The sequence below is a fragment of the Simochromis diagramma genome, unplaced genomic scaffold (assembly GCF_900408965.1).
Source record: "Simochromis diagramma unplaced genomic scaffold, fSimDia1.1 OVJJ01000307.1, whole genome shotgun sequence".
In the NCBI taxonomy this organism is placed as follows: domain Eukaryota; kingdom Metazoa; phylum Chordata; class Actinopteri; order Cichliformes; family Cichlidae; genus Simochromis; species Simochromis diagramma.
This window is the reverse complement of record NW_024386786.1, coordinates 1,225,430-1,244,645: the sequence shown is the minus strand read 5'-3', so window position 1 is coordinate 1,244,645 and position 19,216 is coordinate 1,225,430. Positions and strand designations below refer to the sequence as shown.

General features: G+C 41.1%; 1 protein-coding gene across 1 annotated transcript in view; it reads right to left on the bottom strand.

Moving 5' to 3' along the window:
* Positions 1–3,666: 3,666 nt before the first annotated feature.
* The window catches only part of LOC120728205 (chloride channel protein 1-like), a 52,846-nt gene continuing 37,296 nt past the window's right edge, over positions 3,667–19,216 (bottom strand). Inside the window, exons 21-24 of the mRNA XM_040023011.1 lie at positions 16,816–16,860; positions 14,052–14,156; positions 9,796–9,882; positions 3,667–7,762 (exon numbers count right to left, since the gene is read on the bottom strand). Of these exons, the coding sequence (XP_039878945.1) occupies positions 7,271–7,762; positions 9,796–9,882; positions 14,052–14,156; positions 16,816–16,860 (729 nt within the window). The 3' untranslated portion in view covers positions 3,667–7,270. The remainder of the gene's footprint in view (positions 7,763–9,795; positions 9,883–14,051; positions 14,157–16,815; positions 16,861–19,216) is intronic.

Here is a 19,216-nt window from a genome sequence, read left to right as displayed (position 1 = left end):
GTATAACACAGTAATACAAAGTAATAATATATCAAATTGCTTTTTATAATAAAAGGGAAAAAAATCAAATAAACCGATATGTATTTGTATGAATGTAACACTGTATGTATGTTTGTATGAATGTAGCTTTGTTTGTGTGTAAAATATATATTCTGGGAAACAAATTCCTCTCTGTGCTGTTCTGTGCCAAAACGTTTTTTCTCCTGTGATGCCTTCATTAAGATAATGTGTTACCTCTTTGCCTTAATGAGCAACTTTCTAAACAGGGGAGAGCTGTCAAGGTTTATGCAGGACACGAAGGCAGACATGATGGAAAACTGAGCCATTTATCGGCTGCTTACCCAACGCATGAAAGACAATTAACCACAAAATGAGACATGAGGAGGATCAAACACGAGAACACCAAGAGAACCAAACACACAAACATCCAACTCAAACTAGGAGCTGACGCTTAACACAGATGAAGAATTCAAAACTAACGCTAGAGCAGCAACCATCTAAAACACGGTATTTTTGATGATGCAATAGGGACTCCTTTATTTTTGCCATGTGCAGGAATTTATTTTTGGCCAGAGTTACTAGGCGGGACAAATAAAAGTAATGTCTCAGTGATCACAAGGGATGTTTGCAGGTGATCCATTAGGAAGTGATAGTGAACGAGCACAAGCTTTACGCATGTGTTTCTCTCCAGAAGCAGCAAATGAAGTAATGTGGGAGCAGGCGGGGAAGGTGAATTGATATGTTCTAGTATAAGGGCTGTGTTGGACTGTGTATAAGTCTGTGTATAACAGCCGGGCTATAGGATGTGTAGAGGAATAACACAGTGCAGAAATTACCCCATGATCCCGACTAATCCAGGAATTAATAAATTACTCCTTTTGTTCCATGTGCGTTAAATACAGACATTTTTCCCCTGCATGCCATGTGATGTTGCAGCTATTCAAAGTCAGAGAAAAGAATCTGACTCAGCTACCTGAGGGCAATAAACAAACCTCTTTTTACAAAATCCCCATTAAATTCAGTGATGGCTACACAACATATGCCAAGACTCAACTCAACAATTCAACTCTGAGTCACATTATTAGCCGTATTTTGCCAGACTTCTCCATAAGTTATGTAATAGATCTAATACTAGAGAGGCATACAGAGCAAAATGCATAAATGTGATTTGTGCTGAATAAAGATGCACAAAAGCTTTTGTGCTTTCTGCTGTTTTCTTTATTTGCAATTCACAAGACACTAAAACTTGAAACACTGCAAAATGCTTTGCTCACTTTAAAAATTAACTCGTCTACAGCCCCGTGCATTAGGCCATCCCAAAAAACGTGTTTCCAACATCTGCCACTATCACTCCAACTGAACTCTTAGCAGCACCTATCACACACACATCTGGCACAAAATAAGAAAATAAGTGTCTTTTTGCCATTAAATAATATTCCAAAAATCAAATGTATCTAACTTCATTGAATTCTCGCCTCTGAAATATTTGTGCTCTTATAAATACATATGCAATAAGGTCAGCTGCAAAAATCTGTGTCTATGCCTTTTCGTCTCAAACTTGGCACTGCATCCTCTTTATACCTGTAACAAACATGTAATTACAGGTGTTTAACAGCAGCTTTTAAAGAGAGTTTTACATTGATGCAAAGCATTTGATTTTTTGGCCCTACTGGGGAGATATAGCAGCAAGATCGCCAGTACAAAAAAGAATAGGCATCAGGTTGGGTTAGGAATGTGTTACAAAGTAAGGTAGTTTAAATAGGTTGTCTTAAATGAGCTTTTATATGAGCCCATTATATATTAAGCAAGTCAGAGAAAGCAAAGGCCTGAATACTTGAATATCTTGCTGTGTTTCAAGCAGCAGTGTGAGGTTTCTTTACTGACCTGTGGCAGCGTTCTTGTCGCCAGCAGTTCCATAAAAACACTTCAGCTGCTCTGATCACAATCAACAGCCTCCTTCATGTGAGGACTCCATTATCGTTGGGAGGTAGAAGAGTGTCCTTGTATGTTCAAGTCCTTTTATCATTTTAAGCTTTTTGGGAGGCGTTCTGAGGGTGTAATTTCACAACAGATGAATCATCAGCTCATGATGAATCTTAAATGTTACTTGAGAAACCTAGCAAACTGAATGAATTCAGTTTGCTAGGTTTCAGTGTTTGTACAAATGTACTGTTTATAAGATTGGGGAAACCTGCAGTCAGCTGGATGAGTGAGGAAACATTTCTCCCACTGAAAATGTCCAGATGAACAGAATCAATGGTTTGGGATTTACTTACCTGGATGAGTGAGCATGCATCAAGACATTACCTGAGAAACATTGGTCAGCACGGTGGTTAGCACAGTTGCTTCACAGCGTGAAGGTCCAGAGTTTGATTCCCCCACAGCCGGGGTGTTTGTGTGTGGGGTTTGCATGTTCCCTCTGGCTTCCTCCCACAGTCCAAAGACATTTAGTTAGTGGGGATTAGATTAAATTATTAATTTATATTGCTTATAGGTGTGAATGTGATGTGAGTGCGAATGCATGAAAGAGACAAAATGTATTTTATAAATGATGCTGAGTTTTGGGAAGGATTTATTTCAACCCTTTTCCCCTCTTGCATTGACCTCATCTTTATTTCAAAAAACCCCCGAAGAGGAACAACCTCCTCTGCCTCCATGGACCAGCTGCCACTGATAAAATCAATGCAAATCAATGTAATTATGCGTTATTTTTTCACATCGTCTCTTTGAGACAGAGCTACTGAGAACGATTCAGTCTTACCCTCCTGTGATTAAGACCCTGATGCCCCTAATTGCTCTGATAATCATCTGTCCTCTGTTTATCCTCTTTGAGATCTCATCCTGTAAATCGTTCTAGCGGCCAAAACGCCCAAATGGTTGCACGCTCGAAAGGATGTCACCTGACTGACAAAGAAACGAGGGCCACAAGGTTATTAAAGCTATGAAACCTAATATAGTGTTTTTGTCAGATTTAACTGCACGAGGTGTCCGTCGTGCTGAATAATTACTCGGTCTTTCAAAATAATTTCTGCACAGTCCACGCCACCCAGAAAAGGTTTCTTCTAAAATGAGTCAGGCATCTTCCAAAGAAGACTAATTGAAAGCCTAAAAAATTCTTTCAAAGTCACGTATCAAAGTGACACTTACTCTTTGCAAATAACACGAGATAAAAAGCAATTAAAGTAGAAAAAATAAAATCCTGTCATCTTGTCAGAATAAAGTAAAGTTTAATAATTTAGCTGCAAGCAGCGATGGCGCCGGGCAGAGGTCGCATTCGACTTTCTCGTCTGTCATGGTGACAGACAAGGTCGTAAAGATCCTGTCGTAGCGTAATTTTACCTGTCATTTCAACTTTTTAATGATAATAAGACACTTAAAAACAACTCCGTCACAAGAAGTAATTCACAGAAAGGATTTCATTTTATGCAGACATGGAAATAAAACAATGATGAAACAGACGGCAGTCACTTCACTACACTGGATCCTGTAATTACTAGCACCACAGCCTGTCTGCCAATCTATCGATGCTTTAGATAAGCTACAACTGCTAGCTGGCCACTTTATTAAGTACACCTTGCTAGAACCAAGGTGGCCCCACTTTTGCCTTCAGACCTTTCTTAGCAACAAGCCTGACCTGGATAAATAAACCAAATTCAAACACAGCAAAGCATTCAAATAAAACTTTATTTAGCTAAGTTGTTCACAGTTTATAAAGTTGAAGATAATGACTAAAACAGAAATAAATACTACATTAACCACAACCACAAATAAACACTGAAACCTGCACCGATGTCCCTCCACACCCAAGAAACAGACATAAAGAAATGTTTTGTCCAATCTGAAGGTTTAAAGACTTTTAAGGCAACACCTGAGAAACTGATACCAGGAGTTAATAAGAAGACCGTATAAGAGAGAGAGATGAAGGAGAAATGGAGAAACGGTGCATGGATGCAATGGCTGAGGTTCCCACCCTTTGTTCATGACGGGGAGAAAATCTGGTCATTTAGAGACCATTTATTTTACATGTTTGGTTATGAAGTTATCAAACAATCTCAACAAACAGATAAAGATATCTGCAGATGAATCTGTAGGTAACAGACGCATGTAGTCGAGTGCTTCTAGCAATCACGTTCGAGTTAGATTTGTTTCTTTTTTAGCTTTTTAGTCATTTGTTTAAAAATAAACTATACTAAAGTAATGTATTCATATAATCTTAGCTTGGATATCCCCTGCTATATACCTGAGGGTCCACATTTCCACTTAGGCTTAGTCAACAGACAATAGTGCTGTCAAAAAAATAACCAAAGATCATGTTCAAAAACTCCACACGAAGCCAAAGCATTTGACTATCACGTCACACCTCTTACCCCATCAAACATCCCCACCCTCTCCTCTCTTGACCTGAAGCATCGAGATGTTTTACCAACTGTAAAAATAAGACAGATATAACCACCAGACGAGTGTTGTGATCTAACTCTTTTCCTCTTCACTCTAAGTCATCCCCTTTTCTTCTCTTGCAGCAGCAGCAGAGTGTCTGCAGTCTGTGTGAGAGGTGAGCATGACTGTGACACACAGTATGTGGTACTGCGGGAGGACAGTGCTGTGTTATCCCTCCAGCAGACCTGGTGGAAGCCCACCGTTACACACTGCCTGATTCTTCTTTATTTTTTAATACACTGATGCTGACAGACCACGGACACTGAGATTGTGATTTTCACCCAACTCCAAACTTCACAGCTCAAAGCCTCTTTTTGCAAAGCGTTTGGTTTTTGTTCCTGCTGTTGTGTTGAAACCACAAAACAGTTGAAGAATCGCATTTCTGACGTGGAGGTACCAGATGCTGCTTGTATTAAGCAACCCTGAAGGTTAATCTGAGGAATAATTCTGATAAATAGTAAAATAGAGGAAGCCAGGCCTGTTTTCAGTTGTATGCGATTAACTGAAGCTTATATATGATTATGATAAAAGACACCTGAACCATCTACAGAGGCAGCTGCCTAGAAGGCAAAAGCTCAGGAAGACATTAAGGTTAAATAGTCATTAAATTTCTTGACTTTTATTCTTTGAAAATGTTACATGAGCAGCTTTGCTTCTTATAATAACCATCACAACAGCTTTTAAAAAGAAGCTATTTTTAGCATCTTTAACAGCATTAACTGGGAAACGTTTCTCTGGCAACACATCTGTAAATGTCTCCTTCCCTATCAGAGAACCTTGGCTATCATCACGTTAGAATGAACAGCTTCAGTAGATTTTTCTGATAATCCCATTTAGAATTATTAAAGTGATTAGGGTTAAATCTGCAAGGCTTCCTTTTTGAGGAGAAAAGGAGAATCTTGAGGATCTGCACGGCGAGGTTTTGCTGTCGTCAGCCGCCTCGAGCCGCACCATCTATCAACTTAACTGTGATGAGATGAGCTCCGAGGCTGCATCCACAAGGTCGCCGCACAATTTGGAGGTCGTTGTGGGGCTTTGGCCAATCTTCCACAGTGGACTGAGCAGCTCCATTAGTTTTCTGCTACCCACACGGTTCGTTGCCAGTTAAAATAAATCAATACCCTCTGCTCTCATCTGATAAAATCCTACCTTTTTTAAGACTTAAGCGACTGGGTAACACAGGACAACTGTGCGGCAGTTCACCGGGTTCACCTCTTGTTTGGGAAGCAAAGCTTTTGATTGATTATTCTGATTCAGCTGAGCAGAGAGCGTTACAGTCAAAATAACCCCACAGAACATACAGTAAAGTGTGTGGTGTTGGAAACAGCTGTGACAGAGGCACAGTTAATCAATCGCAGTCTGAATTCAGACAGTAGAAATGGTAGCAGTGTTTTATCAATCTACTCCTCAGTAATGTCCATCCATCCATTTTATTAACCGCTTCTCCAGTTTAGGTTAGTGGAAGGGCTGGAGCCTATGGACAGTTACCAGTTCATCACAGGGCCATTCAACATGTCTAGCAGCTGAACAGGTGGGTTATTTGACCTTAACCAGTGATATTACTGGATCTCAGAAATAAGCTTAAGAGTGCTAAAACCGTCATTATCAAATATTCAAAAAGAGCATATCACAGTTAGATACCTGACTTTGTGGATTTGGCAGCATCTACAATTTAACCCATGAAAATCAAAGTGTGAAACAACAAGAGAAGGAAAATGAGCAGAAAGTAAAACAAAACGAGCAAACGTTACAGACGTACAGAGCTTCAGAGCTTACGCGTGGCAATCAGAGCGCTCAACGAATCCGCCCACAAAAAGAAAACAACATACGCGACTTTAATTTGGTTGATTTCAGCTTCAGTGTCGCCTCACTTTACATCTCTGGACACACATCCACCGTTTGCTTGTTTTTAGATGTGGAGCTCCTGTTTTATTACAGCAAAAATTACAATCACGGTCATTTTGGTCAATGTTATATTCTCGATTATTAACCAGAGTGACTCTTTAAAATAATAAGCATCTTACATTTAACTTTTTTCACTTGGAGAGGTCTGTGCATGTGTGAGTGAGCGTGTATTCATATCTTTGTGGGGACCAAAAATTGCAAGTTTACAATACTTGTGGGAACCAAAATCCAGGTCCCCACAAGAACAACTAGGGGGTGTTTGTGACCATAACGCTCGTCTCACAAATGAAGCAAACTATCCCCACAGGCCTGCTGTAACTGGATGTTACTGCAGGGTGCTGGTGCAGACTGGGACAAAGAGAAGCCTCAGCCATGCTTTACTGGTAAAGGGAGCATTTGATTTAAACTGAAGAAAAAATAGACCTCTGTATAAAAACGAACAGGTCGTTATCACCAGTGATGATCCTTATATTAAAGTTGGGTCATTGTGACAGAGAAGGGGATGAGCGCTCTTCACATGCATTTTGAAATTACAAACGTGTATGTGCAGTCGTACCACAGCTTCCAGGGGGCTTTCCAGACGGAGCACAGGCTCACTGGAGGTTCAGAAGTGCACAGTGATCTGATCTTGTAGGAAAGATCAGCCATATTTAAGTCAGCGTTTGTTTTTTTCTTTTGTGGGCGGAGACCATGAACTTTCTAATCGCACCTGATACAAAGGAACTAGATGAATATTGTAGTTTAAGGTGTTTTTTGCACCAAACAGGTGATGGTCTGTGAAACGACTGTGTGGAAGCTGTACCAGTAACATAAAAAGAGGTAAATGGAAGTACAAAGACCGGAGAAATGTATTAAGAACAGACGAAAAAAACTCAAACTATTATAAAAGTTTTCCATTATAAAAAAAAAAGCATCACTCTTGTGTAAGCTAAACCATAGGCTCATCATCGCTGTCTTCCTCTTCCTCAAAGAGTCTCTGTAGGGTGGAGAGGCGGATGGAGGAGAGAGGAGGGGAGGGAGGAGGAGTGGAGGAAGAAGGGACAGGGGGAGGAGTAGAAGAAGGAGGGAGGGTGAGGTTGCTGTTGCAGCTGCAGCTCCTGCTGGCCGAGCTGCAGGCCACCGTGCTGCTGCCGCTCCCCGAAGCGCTACTGGTGCTCTCCTCCACCTCCCTCGGCACACCCTCGATCAACACCTCTGTTTCATTCTCATGGCTGTGATGGTGGTGGTGTTGAGAGGGGGAGGGGGGAGAGAGGGGAGGAGCCTGATCAACAATTTCAGGTGAGGGAGGAGAGGAAGGGGCGTTGGGAGATGAAGGTGGAGGTTTAGAGACCGAGTTGTGGTTGCTGATATCGCGAAAACTGGCCAGAGGAGGGCGGAGCCGGACACCAGAGCGTGTGGAGCCCTCGATGGCCTTTTGGAGCTGGAGGAGGAAGAAGAAGAACAGGAAGAGAAAGAAGAGGAAGAGAAAAAGGAAGAGAAAGAGGAAGAAGAGGAAGAAGGAGAGGCAGGGTTTGAAGAGTGAGGGGAAGAATTAAAAACAAGAAGAAATGAGCAGAATTCATACATGAATGGTGAAAATGTAAAGACGAAATGAAGGAAAGCAAGCAGGGATTAGACAGAGTCAGTGATGAGCAATTACACAGATGGAGGAAAGAAAAGTTAAAGAAAATGAGGCGACACAGGAGCATGAGTCAGAGACCATTATGGATAAAGACAGGAGCCCAAAACTTACAGAGAGCTTATTGATTATGCTCACAAAGTACTCATACATAATTCAAAAAGCTTTACGAGACTCCAAGGAAATTAGGAGCAAAAACAAATTGGATTTTTTCCTCCAAATTAAAGACAAACAAGAGAAGACTTCCAAAGGTTGAGTGTATTAAAAAAGAAGATTTTTTTGGACTTGGATCAGGAAAGTTAATTTCATTTAATGCTTAGGTTTCAGTTCTGGGAGACCTTCAAACAGTTGCAGAGTTTTTCCATTAGCTGGTTGTGGTCTGGCTGCTTTAGCCATGCTGTGGCGATGCTGTGGTGAGCTGTGCTGCTGAGATCCAGACCAGCAGTGCCCAACCTTTTTTATTTGCCTTCAGCAACGCCTCATACAAGTACAAATGTGTTCATTTGCACTCATTTGAAAGGGAATACCATTTAATCCCTGATTATATAAAAGGAGGAGGATGTTAATTTTAATCCAGTTCAACGCTTACTCTTTATGCCCGTTTGGTCTGAGCTATTTATTCATTAGATGAAGCTCTATCTCATGCATCTTTATAAACAATAAACCAACCTTTCTAGCGTTTAATAAAAGGCACGATTAAGCTAATTTTTAAAGGTCTCTATTGCTACTTAACGTGACTCCAACAGAGCGCACAAACACTCTTACTCTGTGATTAACTACAACGTACTGCTTATAGGGTGACCAGATGTTCCTGCTTATGTGGGACTGCACAGCATATTTACCTTGCGTCCCACATTTTAAATCGGCTCTGTAGGATGCAGACCTTTTCTAAAGTCTGGCTTTTAGCCAGTGCATTTGAAGAAAGGAAGAAAGGCTTTTACGTTTTTATAGCTTGATTATCGTCGAGAGCAGGTTAACCTGTCTTTTACTCCCAATGCAATAGTCTGCAGAGAGCTACCAAAATCAAAATGAAGCAACAACATAAAAAATATTTGGTGAAAAGGAGCAGTGTGCTTACTGGAGGCTGATTACTTGTAGCTTTTACATGAACATCTGCAGTTTACAGTTTAGCTTCAATCCTGTGTTCATGTATTGTTATTAAAATGATTGATTATTGGTTGCTGTGGGTAGTTTGGGCTTTAGCTGTTGGGCAGCTGGCCTCATGTCTGACTCTGGATTACTTTGGTGTACAGATGAGTTCATGGTCGACTCAGTGACTGCAGTGTCCTGTGTCTGCAAAACAAGCCCGACTCATCACTCCTGCACCGCAGCGCTACAGCCTGACCTGAGTCCTTTATGATGAAGCTTCGCTCTCTCCAAACACGACTCTGTGCATTATGGCCAAATGTCTCCACTTTGGTTTTGTCCAAAGGACATTATTCCACAAGTCACTGTTGTTGTTGAAATGCGACTTTGAAACCTACGCTGTGCTGCCATGTTCTCTGTAGAGAGAAGAGCCTTTTTTCTGGAAACTCTTCGTTGTGCTGTCATGAACTTTAACATTTAACATGCTAACGGAGGCCTGTAGCGTTTCAGATGTAGCTCTTGGGGTTTTTTGCAACTTCTCTGAGCATTGCCATTAATAAAGAGCATTTAATTAGCAGCACCTGACTAGCAAGTATATAAAGCCAGCTTGATATAAAAAGTGCATTAGTTTGTCTGTCTGTTAGACAAATAACCTAAAAATACTGCTGTTCACAGCACACACAGGAATGTAAATGTCCATTTCTGGAAGAAAAACGAACTGCAGGGTGAAATAAAGTAACGTTTCTTACCTCTTTTAGTGCCACCACCCCCACCAGTTTGCCAGTACTGGTCACATAAGCATGACTTAAGCCAAGCAGTGAGAATAAGGTGTGGGTCTGTGGAGACAGGGGGAAAAGGTCACTTGTGAAATTACACAAACTTTTTGCTTTCTGCTCCAAACACAAAGTCACGCAGACAGAATGTCTGGAGGCTCCAGGTGAACCACAGGAAGAGAAAGTCCTTGAGCGTGTTTGTAAGCACAAACTATTGTGTTCACAACCCAGCCAAGGTCACACTTTGGGATGAGCTCTTTGTATGCATCGGCACACCTCCATCACAAGGCCCCCTTTTGCACATGAATAAGCAGAATATTACAAATATTACCATGACAATAAAACCAACGGGAATGGTACAAGGTGTTTACACGCTTCACTATGCTGCAAACATCTGAAAATCATAATAGGGACGTGAGCAGGTCACAGAGATTGTACAAGGCAGGAAATGATTAGAAATACATAGATTTACAAGAGATTTTATGTAAATCCCCGACTGGGGCAGCTCGGACACGCTCGGGCTGCATTCAGCTGCACGGGGACATTTTAACTGCAACGAGACAAATGAAAACGTCACTGTTCAAAACAAAAATACAGCAAAAGCTGCAGGAAATTACTGAATGAAAAGCCATCAAAGCAAATAAGATAAACGGGAATATCCAGAGTTCATATTAAACTTATATTAAACTGCTGTAACTCATTATGGAGTGCATATTGATTAGGCAGTGTAAGAGCTTTTAGAGCTGTGGTTTCAGGCTTGGCTGGCTGATATCTTCTCATTTGACTAAATTCTTGCCAAACCTAAAACAGACCGGCAATTTCCAGATTGGCACAGCGACAAAATTAAAAATGACTGACTTAATAGCATTACACAGCATGTTTACAGCTTGGTACACAACAGGCTTTTGGTCTCTATGAATAGATTTCTCCCTCTGCGACAGCTCCATGGTGGATCGCTTTATTTTTTTAAAAATCATTTTCACTTCACTGCCTGAAGCTTCCTAAACAACAGGTATCGAAACTTCGCTTCACAGACTCACAGTTATAATGGGAATAGAAGAAGTCAGAACAGGAGACAAAGCAAAGTCACACTTGCTGTGTGTGCTGTGCGCAAACACGATAATACTGAGCGTAAACTAACAGTGCTGTGTAAAAAGTCCTGAGACATCTCTCCAATCATTCAAGCAAAAACAAAAAAAGATTCCAACTCAAGGGATGAAGCAGTGTTGTGACCACACATAAGAGGCAACTTAGATCTTTAATATAAAACTATCTATGAAAAAACTATCTGCAGCACATAATCAGTACATCTGAGTCATGTCCTTATGAAAGAGGGAAAAAAATCCAACAAAGACCTGATGCGGGGTCGGAGGGATGCATCTGACCGCTCAGTTGATCCTGTTCAGTGGAGGCACATCACTGTTCTCAGAGAAAGGTTACTGTCAAGAAGCCATTCTTAAGGAAGTGAAACAGGGAGGAAAGGCTGAGGTTTGCCAGATTACAGAAGAACTGCACTGAAAATCACTGGAAACAGGTCTCATATTCTGCAGTTCCATTTATGTGTGCGTGTTTCACAAAATTTTGTATTTTCTTGGCAAAAAAATGAGGAATAGCTCAAGACTCTTGCACACTACCTCACTAACTCCATCTATCTTATTCCACTTATCTGGAGCCGGGTCGCGGGGTCAGCAGCCCAAGCAGAGAAGCCCAGACCTCCCTCTCCCCAGCCACCTCCTCCAGCTTGTCTGGGGGAACACCAAGGCGTTCCGAGGCCAGCCGAGAGAAATAATCTCTCCAGCGTGTCCTGGGTCTGCCCCGGGGCCTCCTCCCAGTGGGGCATGTCTGGAACACCTCAACCAGGAGGTGTCCTTGTCAGATGCCTGAACCTCCTCAACTGGCTCCTTTCGATGTGGAGGAGCAGCGGCTCTACTCTGAGGCCCTCCTGGCTGAACTTCTCACCCTATCTCTAAAGGGAGAGGCCAGCCACCCTTCGGAGGAAGCCCATTTCTGCTTCTTGTATCTCGCCCTTCCGGTCACTACCCACAGCGCGTGACCATAGGTGAGAGTAGGGACGTAGATCGAACGGTACCTTACTAACTCCGTATTATATAAATAAGAATTAATTTATACATATTAATAATACCAAGATCCTACCAACGATTGGCTGCCACCAACAAACAGAAGGTTCGAATAGCATGTGGGCGGGGCTTTTATGACTGAGATAACCACATTAGGGATACCCCCTCACTGCGACATTACACAAGAGACAAGAGTGGAACAAAAAATGATTTAGAGCAGGCTGACAAGATGAGGCAGCCTGCTCTAAATCATTTTTAGATTTAGAGCACGAAACACGTTTCAGTGTTTGCACCAGGAACCACACTTTCCAGCTCCCACATATAAATGTTGGGTTTATATAACAGCACCTCAGGAAACAAGATTCTGTTCTCGGTCAAAAATGAAAAACTGTCGTGTCCATCTCTATTTATTCAGACGACATTGTGTGAATAAAAAACAGTCCTCACTAAGTGTTTTTCATGTGCCATTACTCCCCTGTCAAGGTTATCCACATCTTCAGCTGAATGAGATGTAACAGAAGTAAACAACTTAGCAGCTGAGAGTGAGAACACCAACAAAAGACTGCCACTGCCCGTGGGGCTGAATTACATTTATATGGTTATTTGCTTGCATAATGCATGTGATAAAATACATGAACTCTTCTTCAAGGCAACTGTACATTTTGGAATAAATGCAGACTGTGTGACAATGATTAATAAAATGAAAATAAAGCAACTTTGTCTCTGTTTCTAAGAAAAAAATTATTTTTCTTGTTAGTTTTCTGTAATTTCTACAGTTAAATGCCACAAAACTCACAGTAAACAACAATAAATCAGCTACTTTATGACTGTAGATTATATTTACTGTTAACAGGTTACAGTTAGTACTGCAGTAATTTGCCATCTGATGTCTAACAGCAATATTTCTGGGGGACCCTGACATGCTGGGTAACAGCTTTTCCCCACTATTTCAATGAAATGGTTGTTTTAGGAAACAAGCTTTGGAGACAGTACCTCCTATAAAGAAAAATGTGCATTCATTGAGACAAAATGCAGTAAATGGTGTATGAAATGATGTTTCTGAATGTGTAAGAAGGATCTCAGTGTTTTATAGAGGTGCCATAGGACTGGAAAACAGAGGAGGTTGACAACATGGTCATTTGATTTCATATTTCTTATAATACTGGGAACATCAAAGGCACTGAAAAAGAAAACTGCTGCTGAGAGTGCAGCAGACGAGTCCTTGATAATAGAAAAACATCGTAATCACAATTATGTTGGTCAATGTTGTTATTCTAATTTAATTTTAATTTAATAAAGAGATATCAGTATGTATGGAAAGTGTTTGGAAGTTGATATTACAGTGAAGTGTTTTTAAAACCACCTTGAAGTAAAAAAGGGTTTTATTGAATTACCGTTGTAATACCATGTGTTGCTTCAGCATTGCTTTCATGTGGTCATTCTTTGGCGTTTATGACCACTGATGGTGATTTCAAGCAATGTTTTTAAAAACAAGGCTTTTGTTGTTGCATTCGATGACTCTGCCCATTTTGTTGAACACCACTTCAAACTCCTTCCCTTATTCATCTCTGAGCTACTTCAAACATTTTTTAGAGAGCACACATCAAAAATCATCAGTCATCGCTGGACATGCAAGCTCTGTCTCTGGCTGCAAAGAGTTTGGAGTGTCCAAGCACAGAGTTTGACAATCAAGTCAGTAACACAGTTGCTGTTTTGAAATGTCATGGGTTGTGCGCTATCACGTAAACGTCCAGGTGAGAACAAAAAGTGCAAACTGCCTGAACTATTACCCACTGAGCATTCACTCAGGGTGCAATGAAAAGAGAATCGACTGAGTCTTTGCTCATGTTTGGCTCCTGCTACTTTGTTCTCTTCCTTAAAGTGAAATTCCAGGATGGATCGCAGACGCACATTGAGGTAAGAAAAGGATTTGTACTGAACAATCACAGAATACCAGGAGCACGAGAAGTGATGCTCCGGTAGACATAGAGATGACTTAAACAGTAGAATGACTTTTTAGCAGTTTTTTAAAACACGTCTTTCTCCAAACGTTAATAACATTTTTAATGTACAACATCCACCACCTTGTCGAAAACAAGGTGGTCTCAAAAAGACTATCAAACTGCGATTCACACAGACATGTTGTCCACCAACCTTGTGTAACGATGTTCTCTCCACCAGCTGAAAAGGGGAAGGGTCCACTCGTATGTCATCGATTTCCATCGGCTTGTCCATCTCTTCCTCTTCCCACGCTTTAATCTGCAGCCACAAATAAAACCAAGGTCACGGAGGTGAATCTGCTGTGGTTAGTTCACACTCCCTCTGCTGACGGGAAAAATGCACCTATTCAAACATACGAGTTCAACTAGAGGGGAAACAGTCGGATGTGTTTTCGCTATGAGTCATGCACATGTGTTTAAATATATCTGGCAACAATAAGAACTGTTACATAAATCATGAGCTGTATCTCTGGGTAAAACTCTAGGTGTGTGTTTGCACAGTCTGTGTGTGGCTGCAGGATGGAGCAATTAATTAGCTACCACCGCGGAGAAGTCTGAGCAGTAAAAAACCTTGAAAGCCAGCGTTGCGTCCTTGCATGTCACCGGTAACCCCTCTGAGATTTAGGATGTCTGACACCTTTTAGCCTCTCTATGGATTTTACCTACGAACCTCAGCCTGCCGTGACAGCAGCAGCAGTCTTGTAGAATGTACAGGCCCGTGTTATGGGGCAGTTTGGGAAAGTGCCAGGAAGAGTAAAAGCGGAGCGGCAGACAGAACGGGACTGGAGGGCACGATGCTGTTTTGATGTCTCATTTAAAATTCAGCCTGTGCTCACACTACAGTTTAAAAGTGCCCCAGTTCAGTGTCTTCCCCTCAAACGTGACACAGATCTGTAACACCGCTGACCTACATTTGAGATGGATTCGAAAGCTAATAGAGATTTGCCTGCATCAGTCATATGGTAATAAGTCTAAAGCAACTTGATATATGCTGGCAGAGACAGTAAGTCAGAACTAATGAACTCAGGCCCACATTTTACATTTTAATCTCGTGTCAGTTCCCGTCAAAGTGACGCTCTTCATTTTTGATTTTCACTTCTCTCCTTGCACATTTTCAACCAGTTTTTCTTGCTCTTTGGTGACATTTCCACACATGAAGGTACATTCGCTTTTTCACTTCCACTGAATTTTGACTGTGGGAGGTTTCTGCACAGTGTTTTTAATACATGAATGAATAAAATATGAGACAAAACAATTTAAAGTCACATGTTTGCTTTATGCTTTCACGAACAAGCAATAACTACATGTTCAGCATGCAACATCTGAAAAGTTCAGCTTTCCCTTCAAAAGGTTATTTGATGCTTTTCTTGGACACACATGGTTGTAAAGTGAGTATCTCTGGATTTTAAACTGCTGCTCAGGTAAAATAAGTCATTTGCTCTATAGTTCGTATTTATGTAGAGCTTCTGCCAGCGTATTACAGTCTTGGAGACCAATGCAGCTAAAATGACCCTCAGCAACCGGGAATTGGTATTTTTAAGATTTAGACATAAGCTGCAGTCTTAGCTGATGTTCCTCATAGACGTAATTTTATTTATGAAGCTTAATATTTTTATGGCTACTTGTTCTTTTATGTGTAGTCGCACTGCTGTTATTTGGCATTTGGATGAGGTCTACTGGGGCTTATAAAGATTGCTTTTATTTACTTCTGGGAGACCACTGGGGTCTGTTGTTAAAAATATGTAATGATCTTTGTAATCCAATTACAGCTGTATGATCCATGTAGCTGTCCTGATTGAATGACCCCACAGTGGTACTGTGTTAAAGACGTAAAACAGTATAATCTATACAGAATAGGATGGATTCCCATATCACCGTCATCAATAAAGCAAGATGGTGAAATAATCAGACTGTGGAGCCTCCTGTTGAATTTAAATGGACTTTTCTTTGGAGGAAGTCTCCAGTGGGTTATAGAGCTCTTAATATACATCACAAAACATAAACATTACAGTAATTAACCTGTAAATATAAAAAGGAATCAAACATGTTCGGTTGTATTCTTTGATCTCCATAATTCCCGTTATTCTGATGAGTTTATATATACTTTATGTTTAATGAATTCAGAAATGTTTTGGTGCACAGACAGAAAGAAAGGCTGTTTTATCATCTTTAAAGCTGCTTTTAGACAGGTTGGATTCTTTATCTGTGTTACTATCTGGCTCTGTTTTGCTGTTACTGGAGTCTTGTAAGCCTACTGGGCTTTATAAAATCAAATCAATGTGCAAAACATAATATACTTGTTTGTCCCTGCAGGCTCCCTGCCAGCAAACACTGAAGCTTAATGAGCATTTAAGGTGCTCGAGTGGCAGGAGGAGGAAAGTGGAGCAGTTTGTGTGTGTTTTGGAGACTTTGAGACTTTGTGGACCTGAATGCTATGGAGAGACAACAATCAAAAGTTTTCCTCTGAAATAGTTTTGCGTTTTACATTTTTTAATACCAAAAAGTGATTTTTATTTTTTATTTTTTTTTATTTATGGAGGAGTTAGACCCCATTGTGTTAACCTGTACCGAAGACAGAAACACAGATAAAGTAACAGTAAAACAACGACAACAACCTAAAAAAAAACCCTGGTTTTAAGATTAATCTTATTGGCCAATTGCTACTGTACTGTACTGTAGTACAAATAAGACTTTTTAAACACTTTTTAATATTTGAGCTTTTAATGACCCCAGGAAGCTTGTGTGGTTCTTGCATCACTTGCAAATACAAAAACCTGCTGTCAAAGATTATTGCTCCCACTTTGTGGGATAATGTCTTGTGACTCAGCACTTGCTCTATGAGTAAGCATTCAAATAGCATGCTTAAAATTATTCAGCAGACTATTCTGTAAAATTATGCAAATCCTTCATTACTGTACCTCTTCTGGTGTCATTGTGTCTGACAGCGGAGGAGGACAAGGCTCCTGGAGACGAAAAAACAGGGAAAAGAAGAGAAATGATTTGGAGTGATTTTATAAAAACACCCTGTCCTCTGAAACAGGTCGTGGTGATACTTCTAACTCTAGAAGCTCATCTGAATCTTACATTAGGGGAGGAAACTACCAGCAACTCAAAGAAAACCTGTTTCATACCATGAATATTAGGCAAACACACATTTCAAACTACTCATAACTCTTAAAATGAATGTATTGAACTCTATACAGTCTCACATTAGATTTCTGTCTGTCTCTTTGTTTTCAGGCTTCTGTCATCCAGTTTCCTGTGTTCGTGTTTCACTCCCACATCACATCAGCAGCTTTGTGAGTTAAATGAATGCAGCAGGTGAAATTCAGGCCAACACCTGCTGCGACCTGTTTTGTGAAACTGAATTTATTACTAGCTGCGATCGCAGAGCTAATATTGCTTTCACCTTGTGGAAACAATATGATTCTGTGGGTGTGTTATTGTGGCAAAATGTGATCCTGGAGACACACTCTGCAACAGGAACTATCAAAACAACCAGTTTTGGGTACTTCAACGTGCGTTTGCATGTCTGTGGATGGATTTTGTATTGAAGGAGGACTCCAATCGTGCTCCGTTGCCCTGTGTGATTTCAGAGGGAGCAGAAAGGTACTGGCAGGACAAGTAGAGAGCAGCTCTGGCAGTGGCTGACACAATAACTTGGATGTGGTAGCAGTGTGGTGAAACCATGGAAAAAAAACCTTTTGATTAGCCTCAAAGTTATTCTGGTAAACATCAGATGTCTCAGGAGGGGGGAGTGGTGCTCTACTCAAACTGCATACAGTGTTACTGGGACCTCAACTGAAGATATAGTCAAGTGGTAGAAGGAACACTTTGAGGATTTCCTTAATCCCACTGACACATCTTGTGTAGAGGAAACGGGGTCTGGGGGATAGGGGAACAGCTCGCCTATCACTGGGGACGAGGTCACCGAGGCAGTTAAACAACTCCTTGGTAGCAGGGCCCCTGGGGTAGATAAGAGTTTCCCTGCGTTCCTGAAGGCTTTGGATGTTGTAGAGCTATCTTGGTTGACACTCCTACGCAAAATTGCATGGAGGTCACCCTGGAGTGGTTTGCAGCTAAGTGTGAAGCGATAGGAAAGACAAATCTGAGGCCATGGTCCTTAGCTGGAAGAGGGTGGAGTGCCCCCTCCAGGTCAGGAACGAGTTACTACTTCGGGGTCTTGTTCACGAGTGTGGGGAGAGTGGAGCGTGAGATTGACTAGAGCATAAAAGTGGAGCTCTCGATTTAGCATTCAGTCTACCGTCCTGCCCTCACCATCGTCACGAGCTCTGGGAAGTCATTTGGTGTCTGTTTTTAATTCTCACTTCACTACAACTGTATGACAGATGAATTTTGTTTAAATGTCACTGACTTACTAGCAGCAGGACTGCTTTGACTGAAGGGCTGGAGCTGCATCAGCTGCTGGGTTTGACCTGCACTAACTTTGAAGACAAGTTTTTTTTTAACCCTAACAGCCAGAACGAAAAGATGGACTAAGATGGAGTAAGTTGAACTATGGTTTTGCCCACTTTTCGCTAAGCTAACCTCATATTTTGTCTGTCTACATCAAAGCAAAGTTGCACCAAAAACCTCCAGCTGTGGTTTGTCAGCGATATCAGGAGAATCACAGCTTTGGTTGTCTTATGGTGCATAGACACAAAACACCAAGTGATGTTTTTGTGCCATGTAATTAAATATAAAATCTATGCAATTCTTTGCATTACAGTAAATAAGCACGTCTCCCAATCAGAAATGCGAGGCCTGCTCACTGATACAAATTCAGGGCGGCTGGAGCTAAACTTCTCTTCTACATACAGGAGACAGCACGGAGAAAAGTGAGGAAAAACATACACAAGTGCCTTCCGAGCTTAATGGTGTTCACTGGTTACCTAGCAACCCTCTCCAACCATGAAACAAAGATGGCAACAGCCCTGAAGCTAAAGCTGAGGCTTCAGAATGCTAATCGCCGCACTGTGGCTACATCCATCTTTTAGATACAGTCTATAGTTTATCACTGAAACTATAACTATTGTTTTATTCAAGGATTAGCAGCATGCTAATATTATTACACCTGCCAGATGTTGTCCTAAAGGTCATTGTTTGGTTACCTGCACTCGGCAGTTGGTAAAATAAACAATAGCTGGGTCACAGAGAGAATCCAGCCTCAGCTTGGCTTGATTGCTGGTAGCAACATCCCACTGTGTGCCTATTTGATATTCATGGTTGTAGAACTGTGGCTGATGTAAAAACAATCCCCACCGAGGAACAGGATTGAATCCAAAAACATAATAGAGAATCAGACTGGTAATTCACCAG